The sequence below is a fragment of the Aristolochia californica genome, unplaced genomic scaffold, assembly GCF_029961685.1.
Source record: "Aristolochia californica isolate CCGP_79_NKW_82.1479 unplaced genomic scaffold, dmAriCali1.0.hap1 SCAF_1, whole genome shotgun sequence".
Taxonomy (NCBI): domain Eukaryota; kingdom Viridiplantae; phylum Streptophyta; class Magnoliopsida; order Piperales; family Aristolochiaceae; genus Aristolochia; species Aristolochia californica.
Genome location: NW_027181770.1, coordinates 9,901,036 through 9,914,083, shown reverse-complemented (window position 1 = coordinate 9,914,083; position 13,048 = coordinate 9,901,036). Strand labels below are relative to the sequence as shown.

Sequence of the window (13,048 nt, the reverse complement as noted above, 5' to 3'; positions counted from 1 at the left end):
TTTTTTTATAATTTATTATTTTAGATATAAGGTAAAAAAAGTGTATTTTTTATTTTAAAAAAAATTATTTTTTATTTAATGACATGGCAGTTTACGTGGCAGATGATGTGGTGAAATAATGACATGGTAGACGACGTGTTCATCTAGTTTCACTACACTGATGATGTGGTGATATGTAAGCAGTCAAAGATTACGTGTCACCTTTGACTGCACACATGTGCAGTGGACCGATCAATGTTGGGTAGTTTTTAAAATATTTTGATGATGTCGTTATTTTTTAAAATAATTTATTTTAAATGGTTATTTTGGTTAAATTCCCTTTCTTTTTCAAAAGAGCACGAAGACATTGTTAAGTAAACTACTCTTTGTAATTAAAAAGGAGTTTTCCATGACGCCACCAAAACGATGGAATTATTACGATTTCTAGCTCTTCTCATGGATCAAAGTGAGAATTTATCATACATTATGTATTTAAAACATTTATCACAAAATTTAAAAAAATATTTTGTTTTATTTTAATTTGTTTCTTGCAAGAATATAAAAGATTTTTTACTTCATAAACATGTTATATATGTTCTTAAAATTTGTTTGCTCTTTCTTAGTTTTAAGCTTCTTATTCTAACCAAAGCTGTATCAGATTGACCATTACATGGGTTATTTTAAATACAGTTTGTGCATGCTCCTTAGATATCTTGTTTCAAATATATCATCTAGATATAATATTCTCCCAAGTTCAACATAATTTTTAAATGTGACAAAAAAAAACTAATGGTATTAATAATATTTAACAAAAAAAACTTTTTCTCGCTTTAGTGTGATAAGATGAAAGAGGATGGATGATAGACCCTTCTTAGATCAAAGAAATTAAGGGGGACGGGCCGAGTGTCCACTTTACCTATAAGGTAAGGGATGCCACCGCTCTAATTGATGACAAGAAAGAGGTGGAAGGGCCAGTTGCTCCACTTATGAGAACTATTAATAGAAGGGGACTCATTTGTGACCTTTTTAAACTATTGTTTAATCTTAAAATATTTTTTATACATATAAAATTCGAAGTAAAGGATATTGATCATAGTCAAGATCTTGACTATATATTTACTAGATTTTAATTGTATATAGCTAACTCCAAATTCACATCCTATAACCAATATGCTATCCTTATTGGATATCCAATAAGGACCCATTATGGAATCCAATAAATTATAAAACTTAATTTAAGCTACAAAATTATTATGAATAATTTAAATTAATAAAATAATCATTTAAAGTTTTAAATAAATCACATAAAATATAAATTATAAAATAAATTTTAAATAAAATTTCAAAAAATAAACTAATTTAATAAAAATATTTAATTTATAAATATTATAAATATTTAAAATTAAAAATATTCAAATTCAAATTCAAATTCATAAAATTATTCGAAGGCACAAAGTCCTATGCACTTGCAATTGACTTGTAGTTGCACTTATTCCTTTAATTCTTATGTCTAATACAAAAAAAATACCATCTTAGTCCCTATTACTTGAAAAGACGTAGTTGATGATTATGGGTCCTCTAATAGCCAACATTTTGATGATAATAAATTAATTTAATTAATTATAGTGTACAAAGTGAATTTTGTATTGAAAATTGTAGTATAAAAGTCATTTTCAAAAGTGGAGTTGACCCTTTACTAAATGGAGTCTAAGCACTGAGCTGAAGTAACTAAAGGAGTCAACACCACCTTAAAATAAGTGTTTTTTGTTTAAAATTTGTAGTTGATCCCAATAGTGTGAAAAATGAAGGAGTTGAGCATACTCAAGTTGTGTTGATCCCTTCCAAATGGTGAAAAAGGGAAAGAGTCAACACCAACTTACAGTAAGTTTTGGCTTAAAATTTGGAGCCGACCCCTTATAGCTAACGAAAAAGGAAACAGAGTCAACACTAACTTACAATAAATATTCAAGTGGTTAAAGAATGATTTGACTTTAAAATGACCATTGGGACCAATGAATTCGACCCTCATGCAATCTACTCAACCCATGATATAGAATTTCAACTTTTTAGAATTTTAGAGGTAAATTCTATAGGTTATAAGTTTCAAGTTTTGTAAGTGATCTACCAACATATTCAATAACAAAAATATGATTTATTAATCATTTTTTGTGATTTTTTGAAGTACTTTTTGCCTATTTTTTAAAAAAGACCAAAATCAACCCTATCCACTCTAACAACAAGTTTTTTTGAATGTTAAGAAACATTCTATATATGTAAAATTCGACCCAAAGTCTCGAACAACACCTATCTACACGAATTTTAAAGTTTGCTCCCAAGCGATTTCTCAAAGTACTAGTGCCAGCAAAAGTTTAAAAAAAGGTTGTTTTTAGTGACGTTTACATTTGAGAGATAAGTATTTATATGCACTGAGTTTTAAATCTGTATTGAATACTTTTTCTTTAATTTGTGGAAGGTGAACTCATTATTGATCTTAACGTTAATATTATTTCACCTGATTTTTAAAAATCTTTCCATATAGCCAACCTCTATAAAGCATTCAAGAGCATTGATTTTCAATACTTCTATTGCTGGTAGATTAACCATAGGAGTAGAGTAATCAACTAGTACTTTATTTTGAGGTGTATTGATATATTGAGACCAAGTCCCCTTGCAAAACCGCCAACTTCAATTGAATGTTGTTAAATCCCTTATTTCGGTCCAAGTTGCTAGTACCTAGAAGCTACCGACCATAAGTCCCAAGGTGTTTGGGCTGGTTTTGTAAATTGAGTGTCTTGAGGCTATATATTGTAGATGTCTTTTAGCTGACAATTCCAAGATAAGGGCTCCTTGGGAGTTTATTAGCAATCTGAAATATTAATTGTGAACCAATTTATATAAAAATCCTTAGTAGTGTGGTTAATAATCATATTATATTTTAATTACTACTTGTGTAATTAAGATATAAATTGGTTATAAAATCTAATAAACCTATTCATGCATTCTATTAGGGTCTTCCCGGGCCATAGATCTCATCATCCTTCTTCCTTCTTTTCCCTCCAGGTTTGCTCTTGACGTGGAGAAGAGTTTCCTATGTTTGGTGCGTGCAATAGTGAAAACAAGTTGAGCCTTGGAGGAGGCTCGACGTGGACCTCAGAAGGGAGAATCTGATCTCTACCCTTCTAATTGATTCAATGCTTGATTTCAATAAAGCCCTTCTCCCCTATAAGTAGGATTAGGGACACAAATGAAAAACCCAACCCGTGGGTCACCAAGTCACTAGAACTACAATTAAACCAAACCAAACCAACATACATAAAAAGGAAATTCCATAATTTAAATCCTACATCTATTAATTACCCGAGATGCTATGGAGTCCATAACATCACCCCCCTCCTAGAGAAAGAGTTTGTCCTCAAGCTCAAAAGTGGGGTAGAGACGTAAATGATGCCAAGGGCTCCCATGTAGTGTCAATGGGGTTAGTATCCGCCCACTGCACTAAAATCTCCTAGTCGCCTTGAATTCGGCGAGCCTGCAACACCTGAGCTGGAGTGGAAAGCACCCGTCCCTCCTGCAGCGATGGCAAGGGTGTATGTAGCAATGGAGAGTCGCCATTGAAGCCCTTCAATTGTGAGATGTGAAAGATATTATGGAGCTTAGCATCTGGGGGAAGCTGCAAGTGGTAGGCGACTGTGCCAATGCATTCCAGCACTGGAAAGGGCCCATAAAACTTAGGGGATAATTTGAAACTTGGAGGCCATTAGGGAGTGCTACCGGTAATGTTGAAGACAAAGCCACACATAATCCCTCGGAGAGAAGACCACTTCAAGGTGGTTTTTATCATAAGAGAGTTTCATTGCTTTTTGTGCGGCTTGGAGATGAGTGCGCACCTGGCTGAGCATTGTATCCCGTTTTGCTAAAGCCTGGTCCATGGTGGTCACCTTGGAAGAACCGGGTTCATACGATAAAAGCCAGGGTGGATCTCTGCCATATATGACCTTGAAAGGAGTTGTGCCAAGTGCTCTGTGGTAAGAGGTGTTATAACAGAATTCTGCCCATGCCAGCCACCTAACGCACCGTTTAGGTGAGTCGCCCACAAAACAACGTAGGTACATCTCAATGGTACGGTTGACTACCTCTATTTGGCCATCGGTCTAATGGTGGTAGTGGACAAGAAGGCCAACTTGGTGCCTTGTAGTTTGAAGAGTTCCTTCCAGAAAGTACTGGTGAAGATGGCATCTCTGTCACTAGTAATGGATGCAGGCACCCCATGTAATCTGACAATCGAATCCATGAAGAGCTGGGCGACGTGAGTAGCTATGTAGGGATGTGCCAGAGGCAAAAAATGTGCATATTTTGAGAAGCGGTCAACCACCACAAAAATAACTGATTTGCCCGAAGATGGCGGCAGTCCATCGATAAAATCCATGAAAATATCAGACCAAACCTGTGAAGGTAACTGGAGTGGTTGGAGCAACCTTGTTGGACTTAAGGATTCGGCTTTGTGCCGCTGGAAAGTTTGACAAGCTATCACATAGTCCGTCACACTTCTCTTCATGCCCCGCCAATAAAAATCCCGACTGAGACAGAAATATGTTTTCTGCCTTCCCTCATGTGTGCTATCATGAAATGTGGACAAGATGTTGTGAATGAGTGGTGAGGTGTGATGGACATATATCTAGTTCCAGAACAATATAAGACGAGCCTTGATGGCCCAATTACTATCCATTGTACCCTGTTCAATATTATGATATAACTCAAGGAGTTCCGGATGTTGTTGTGTTTCATCCCGAATAGAGTCCAGTAAAAGAAATCTAGGCTGACTGATAGCGTGTAACTGAGGCTCAGGCAGGTCCTGACGAGACAAGGCATCTACCCCCACATTAAGGGTGTCCAGTTTATACTCAACTGTGAAATCAAAACCCATCAATTTGCTCAACCAATGCTGCTGGGGGGAAGTGGTAAGATGCTGCTCCAGGAGATACTTCAGACTACAATGATCATCCGTATAAGAAAAGGGCGCCCCTAGAGATAGGGCCCTTAGCTAAATGGCTTTAGCTAAACCGATCAGTTCCCTTTCATAGGCAACAAATTTGTGGTGATGTTGGCCGAGCTGTCTGCTGAAATAAGCCATAAAGTGACCGTGTTGCTGTAAAACCGCGCCGATACCCCCCGCCAGAGGCATCACATTCAACCACAAACAATTCATCAAACTTTGGTAGCTGCAGTACCGATGCCGAAGATAATGTGGCCTTCAAGCGCTCAAAAGAAGAAGTTGCTGTGTCGGACCAGAGAAATGCATTTTTCTTAAGGAGATTGTTGAGCGGAGCGGTAATCTGTCTGTAGTTACGGATGAATTTTCTATAATAACCAGCGAATCCCAAAACAACCCCTTAACGGAGTAGGCCAGTCAGTCATGACCTGTATTTTGCTCTGGTCGACTTGCACACCAGCTACTGAGATAACGTGTCCCAAATATGCCACCTCTGACGTGCCCATTGAACATTTGGATTGGTTTAAAACCAAATGATGGGAACGTAATATAGTAAATACCTGGCGGAGATACTGAAGGTGTGCATCCCAGTGTTTGCTATATACAAGGATATCATAAAAAATAACAAGAACAAACTTTAACGTGAGAGGAGTAAATACCTCATTCATTAGGGCGTGGAAAGTGGGAGGGGCGTTGGAGAGACCAAATGACATGACGAGAAACTCGAAATGCCCATGGTGTGTGTGGAACGCGGTCTTTTCCACGTCTGAAGGATGAACTCGAATTTGATAATAACCTGACTTCAAGTCCAGTTTTGTAAATAAGGTGGCGCCATGTAATTCATCTAATAGCTCATCAACCACTGGTATGGGAAATTTATCTTTAATTGTATGAGCATTGAGCTCCTTGTAGTCAACACAAAACCTCCAGGACTTGTCATGTTTCTTGACCAGTAACAGGGGGGAGGAAAAGGGAGACTTGTTGGGCTGAATAATCCCTTGGGCAAGCATAGTCTGGCATTAGCACTCAATTTCATCCTTCTATAAGTGGGGGTAACGGTAGGGCCGGACCACCACAGGTTCAGTCCCCAATTTCAACCTTATGCGGTGATCACAATGGAGAATAAGCGAAAGGGCAGTAGGGGCCTGAAATAAATCACCAAATTCTATAAGTAAAGTTTTTAACTTACAGTGTTCAGCGCACTGGACCTGAATTTCCCGAAGAGTGCAGGGCGCAGTAGTATGTGTGCCATGAAGGGTAATTGGATGCTGGCCAGCTGTAAACATCATGGTAAGTGCCTTGAAATCCCACAAGATCTGCCCCAACGTCTGGAGCCATTTAATTCCGAGTGATAGCGGCTAGCCAATACAACCCAACAGACCGATTTATTAGGTGCGGAAAGCTACCGCCTACAAGAGTGGACGAAACCACTCTGACACCAAGTACCAAGTCAAACCCATCCAATGGAATGACCAAAAAATCAGCTACAAAGGAATGTCCTTCAATACAAAATTTCGTGGAGGGAGAAATACCTGCACTGGATATTTTGGCCCCATTGGCCACTGAGACGGATATGCTAGTGTTCTGTTGAATGACCAATCCAAGCTGTTCGGTAGCTGGTTGACTGATGAAGTTGTGAGTGCTGCCTAAGTTCACTAAGGCTAGTAGTTGTAGGTGTTGCAACCCGGTCGAACTTGCATCGTGTTGGAGCTGTGCATGCCAGTCATAGGATGGAGGGAAATAGCTGGTTCATCATGTTCGGCCTCAACATTGTCTTCCACTAGATGATCTTCCTTGGTGTCATCTAATACCTCCAACTAGAATAACATCTTGCATTGGTGACCCTGGACATATTGTTCATCACAGCTCTAACAACGGCCCATGGCTTGCCGCTGTTCCATTTCAGGTCAAGACAATCGTTTAATGTACTGGGCTGGTGGCGTGGATGGGGAAAGATCAACACGTGGAGTGGGATGGGTCCCAGTGTGTGGAGTCTCTGAATGTGATGCAGGGGCAGGGGTGGTGCCCTGCTCGACCAAGAAGGTCTTCTGACCAGAGACTCTTTCAATACACGTTGTTTTGCATCTATGGTTCTGGCAAGATTCATAGCATGGGCTAGTTCTTGAGGGTCCTGCAATTCTACCTCTAGAAGCAAAGCCTCTGTCAATCCAGAAGTAAAAAGATTAACATACTGAGAGGATGGCACAAAGCGAGTGGCACGTGCCAGTCGTTCCTGAAAGTGCTTCTGATACAGTTTTATAATTCCCGTCTGTTTCAAGTTCACTAGATCACGCAAAGGATAGGTACGAGCAGGTGGACCAAACCTTATTATGCAATATTATTTAAATAAATCCCAATCAGGAACCAAATGTTCATATTTAAACTGGTGGTACCATAGAAACGCTTCATCGAGCATATGGAATGTGGATAAATGGATCCTGTCATCTGCATGTGTTATTTGATTGTAAAAGAACTGGTTACATTGGTGTAACCAGATCAAGGGGTATGTAGACCCATCAAAGGAAGGAAAATCAAGCTTCTCATACGATGGCACCGAATTGAAGCCTGGTGCGTGGGGTCCCATGGTGGGGGGAGGTTGATGGCTCAGAGGTGGTGGGGGTGGGGGCGGGTGGGGATGGTGGGCTCGGCCGGAAGATTGGAGCTGCCCGGCGGCGGCTGACCTCGAACCAATCCCTCTTCCACTCGCCGTATCAGATGCTGCACTATCTCTTTCAAGACTGACATGGCCGAATGGAGGCCAGCAGTTTGCTAAATCCTCAATGGCATGACGGTGTTCATCCACCATTTGACGCAAATCCTCCGGGGAAGAGGAATCCCCAAGGGTGGACCTGTCTGATACCAATATGTTAGGGTCTTCCCAGGCCATGGATCTTGTCACCCTTCTTCCTTCTCTTCCCTCCAGGGTTGCTCTTGACGTGGAGAGGAGTTTCATGTGTTTGGTGCGTGCAATAGTGAAAACGAGTTGAGCCTTGGAGGAGGCTCGACCTGGACCTCAGAAGGGAGAATCAGACCTCTACCTTTCTAATTGATTCAATGCTTGATTTCAATAAAGCCCTTCTCCCCTATAAATAGGATTAGGGACACAAATGAAAAACCCAACCCGTCGGTCACCAAGTCACGAGAATTACATTTAAACAAAACCAAACCAACATACATAAAAAGGAAATTCCATAATTTAAATCCTACGTCTGTTAATTACCCGAGATGCTATGGAGTTCATAACACATTTCTTGCTCTAGGTTTATCCTTATGAGACCTTACAAATGAAGGTGAATGAAAACTCATTTCAATTAAAAACTAACATTATAAACTAGAAGAACAACCACCAACATCACTACATATGGAACAAAAACTTAAGAAAGGAAGGAAGAAAAATGAAGTATCCCAAACGCATAATATTAGTTTAATCACAACTTGAACAAGTGGGAAACACAGAACTCTTAGTTTTCTTAAACTTTTTAAAAATTCAATGATAACGCACATTTGGCCTCTCCAAAATGAATACTAAGAGCACTTATCTTCAATCTTCCAAGTCTTCTCTTGGTGTCATCCAACACCCAAGATCCATTGTAAGTGAAATCTCAAAAAACACAAAAGTGGAAGGGACAAAAACTTACAACATGCCCCTTAAGAAAGGAAGCAAGAAAAAATGAAGCATCCCAAATGCATAATATTAGTTTAATAACAACTTGGAGGAAAAATGTACAAATAATTTGTAATCTTCTTGTGCCACCATGACCTTTGTTAGATACAACACTGTTAGTTTTCTTAAACATTTTAAACACTCAATGATAAAGCATATTTGGCCTCTCCACAATAAGTACAAAGAGCACACATCTTCAAGCTTTCAAGCATTCTCTTGGTTTCATTCAACAAGAAGATCCATCTATAGTTGACATCTCAAAATACTTAAAAGTGGAAAGAACAAAAACTTATAACAAGCCCCTTATGAAAGGAAGAAAGAAAAATGAAGCATCCCAAATGCATTATATTAGTTTAATCACAACTTGAACTAGAGGGAAAAAGTACAAATGATTTGTAATCTTCTTCTGCCATCATGAACTTTGTTATACACAGACCTCTTAGTTTTCTTAAATGTTTTTAAAAAATTAATGATAAAGCACATTTGGCCTCTCCACAATGAATACTAAGAGCACTTATCTTCAATCTTCCAAGCCTTCTCTTGGTTTCATTCAACACCAAGATCCATTTGTAATTGACATCTCAAAGAACTTAAAAGTGGAATTTATCTCCTAATATTTGTAAGAGAACTTTGTATGCATCTAAATTGCAGCTCATTTAAACCCCAAGCATCTTAATTATAAACACCAAGCACTTAAGATGCCCTCCATAATAAACAATAAGCATCCAAATAACATCTATAGAGGAGCCAAAAGGCATAACAAACCCTCTTGCATTTTAATACTCAAGTGGCTACATCAATCCTTAAAAGTAGGTCTTATGCAACTCTTGAAAGGAACATCAATCTAATGCAATAGTCTATGTAGACCTCTATGAGATTATATATAAGAATAGTTGAGAATAAGTAATAGTCTCAATAATCCAAGCAAATGTGTCTAAAGAAAAAGAACTGAGCAGAAGAACTAGGGGAGGCATCGAACCGAGCCATTTCACGAGCGGCTCGAGCTCGGCTCGATTCCGGCTTGATTTGATTTGATTTATCTGGATCTCGAATTGAGATTCAAAAGAGGCTCGTTTAAGTTAATGATTTGAGCTCGACCGAACCATGGTTTGGTTTGAAAGATCGCGAGCCGACTCGTTAACTTAACTAGGGTCCATGACTCGGGATTTAGGAGGTGGGAGCGGGAGGTCGACTCTTCGAGTTTGTCTCTTCATCTTTCGTTCTCTCGGGAATCATGGGGAGCAGAGAAATGGCGTTCATCAGGCGGTGATTTAGCAAAAATAGGGAGATTTTGTCTTCTTATTCTTCATTCTCCCTCTTCGATTCCTTACTCTCAGTCTCAGTCTCCAATTTTTTTCCTCTTCGATTTCTTCCTCTCTAATCTTGTTCGTCTTCAATTTCTTCCTCTGAACTTCTTTCGTGTAGACATAAATGACAAAAAGGTGTAAGTTGTTTTATTCTTAATCTTCTGGGTTTTTTTTGTCGCCGACCTAACATTGATTTTTTTAATCTTCTATATTCCTTTATTTATCTTTGATCGGACAAACGCCTCATGTTGATGTTGTTTTAGGAGATCCTTCCTACTCATTTATCAAAGGTAATATCTCTCAGCCTCTCTGCTACTGTTGATTTTTAAGTTTTTAGCTCATACCATTATGTTGTGTTTGGTGTTTTAAGTGTTTTGTATTAATGTTTTAACTCACCACCTCTCGCTCCTTAGATTCGGCACTCTGCGTGTTTCCTTCGCCTTTTTCTCACAAATTAAAAGGTTCGAAGAACTCCACATTCTCGAATTGTATTGTTTGAAGCGAAGATCCCATCAAGACTTCGGTAAGAAACTCTCCTTTCTGTTTGAAGTTTCCTTTTATTCCTCATGTTTGAGAACTATTGGAATCTCGTTTCTTACTTCAAAAGTGGCTTTTTGAATTTATTGGTTCTTTTCATCTGAATTTTGTCGTCTTGATTTGTTGTGCTTGTTTGGGGTTTCCGTTTCTTTGTTGGAGATTGTCATTTTCTAGGATGTTTGTGTTCGAAATTATCCATTTTTCAGCTTACTCTGTAGGTTACCTGCAGATATTTTAGATGTTGTGTGCAGGATCTTTAACTCTTTGTGGGGGATCACTTTGTCTTTACTGAATGATTTGTTTTCTGTGAGAACTTTTCAGCTTAGTTGTAGGGGATCAATTTTATTGGTAATAAGAGAAACATATTTCTGTTATGAAACAACTAGTCAACCTCTTCTTCCCTCTTCTGTTCCACTTTTTCCTTCTTTGTTAATTTCTCACACATTATTCTCCTTCTTTCTCCTTATCTCCCTATCAATATCTTACTATTTTTCAACTTTATGAAAAAACAAAGAAGAAGAAGAAACCAGACATAGAAAATCTTATGAAGAAGAGAGTTTTATTTTGTGAAAGTCTTCAATTAAGTAGTTTTTTTTTTAAAGTCTTTGTTAGAAAGTCTCAGATCTTTTCTTTAAACAACAGATATTTTGCATGCAAGAGTCTTAGTTAGTAAGTGCATTATATATATATATATATATATATAACTGTCAATTTCTTTCACAATCCATTTTGGTTATTTTGTAATTAAAAAATAAAAATAAAAATTTCTGGTTTTAAAACAACATACACATTTCATTACATTAGCTAAGTTCGATTAATTTTTAACTTTTGTTGAATAATTTTTATGTTATTTGACATTTTGATGTAAAAACATTTATTAATATATGACTTCTTTTTACATCCATCCTTGCTTATTTTTTTTAAATATAAGGTAATAAAATGTGTAATGATAAATTTGATTTTTAAACTCTAAAATATTTTTTTTCAATTAATAAATTATTTTTTAATTAATAAATATTTTAAATCTTTAAAAAAAAGAATTCAATAGGTAAGAGTAAGGATTTTAATTAATTAATATACTAATTTTATATTCTATTATTGTAAATATAAGGTAAAAAAATGTGTATTGAAATATTTAATTTTATAACACCAAAGTAAAATTTTTTAATAATTTATAATTTTTTTAAATAGATAATAAAATGTGATAAATAAGTAAGAGTAAGATTTTTTAATTAATTAGTATATTTATTTTATTTTTAATTATTTTAAGTATAAAGTAATAAAAAGTGTATCGATAAATTTGAAAAAAATTTACTGATAAATTTCATATTAAAACTCAAAACTAAAAATTTTAAAATATTTTAATTAAAAAAATATTTTTAATTGCTAATTAAAAAGTGTTAAATAGGTAAGAGTAAGAATTTTTAATAACTTATTATTTTAAATCTAAGGTAATAAAAAGTGTACCAATACATTTATTTTTTAAACTCTTAAATAAAATTTTCAAATTTTATCAGTTAATAAATATTTTAAATCGATAATAAAAGGTGTTGTAAGATTTTTCATAATTTATTATTTTTTTAAATAAATTGTATTTTTAAACTCTAAAATAATTTTTTTTGTAATTTTTTAAATTTGTAAATATTTTAAATCGATAATAAATGTGTAAGAGTAAGATTTTTTCTATTTATAAATATTTTAAATTTATAAATATTTTAAAGGTATAATATGTTAGTAAGATTTTAAAGGTATAATATGTTAGTAAGATTTTATTTTTTATTTTTTAAACAATTATTACGAAATTTCATATATTTATAATTAATAAATATTTTAATCGATAATAAATGGTGTTAAATAGGTAAGAGTTAATTTTTTAATTAATTATTATTTTTTATAATTTATTATTTAAATTATAAGGTAATAAAAATTATATTCATAAATTTAATTTAAAAAAATTATTCAATTTTTTGTCATTTAATGTCGTGGCATCTTATTTGGCCGTAGACGGGTTGAAATAATGATGTGGTAGAGTGTCTATTTACTCACGTAGTGCTGATGACGAGGCGATACGTAATTAGATAAAGCTTACTTGTCACATTTGACTCTACACGTGGACAGTGGACTAATCAAAGTTGGGACCTTTTCAAAATAACTTAGAAACGATGTCATTTATCAAAATAAGTTTTTAAAAAAGGGTAATTTAAACAAAAACATATTTAAATATATATAAATATTTTTTTCAAAATATTAAATAATTATCTTTTGAAAATTCAAAATAAAAAATATTACAAAATTTAATTAAAAAGTATTAATTTATAATTAAATATTTTTAAATAAAATTAATAATTTTAAAAATATTTTATAATTTGAAAATTTTGAAATATTTTTAAAAAACTTAAAAATATATGTTAATATTTTAATAAACAAAAATTTTACTTCAAGAAAACATAATTAAATTACTTTCAAAAGATAAAGAAAGTAAAAAGTTTTTTTTTTTAAAAGAATTAAAAAATTTAAAGATTTTTTAAAAATTATAAAAAAATAATTTTAAATATTTTCAAAAAAATCATT

General features: G+C 35.0%; 1 protein-coding gene across 1 annotated transcript; it reads right to left on the bottom strand.

The window, feature by feature from the left end:
- Positions 1 to 3,484: 3,484 nt before the first annotated feature.
- LOC137945981 (uncharacterized) lies at positions 3,485 to 4,091 on the bottom strand. The gene is made up of 2 exons (XM_068792108.1): positions 3,767 to 4,091; positions 3,485 to 3,666 (listed from the first exon to the last, which is right to left on the bottom strand). The coding sequence occupies exons 1-2, from the start codon at positions 4,089 to 4,091 to the stop codon at positions 3,485 to 3,487; spliced, it is 507 nt and encodes a 168-aa protein (XP_068648209.1).
- Positions 4,092 to 13,048: the final 8,957 nt, after the last annotated feature.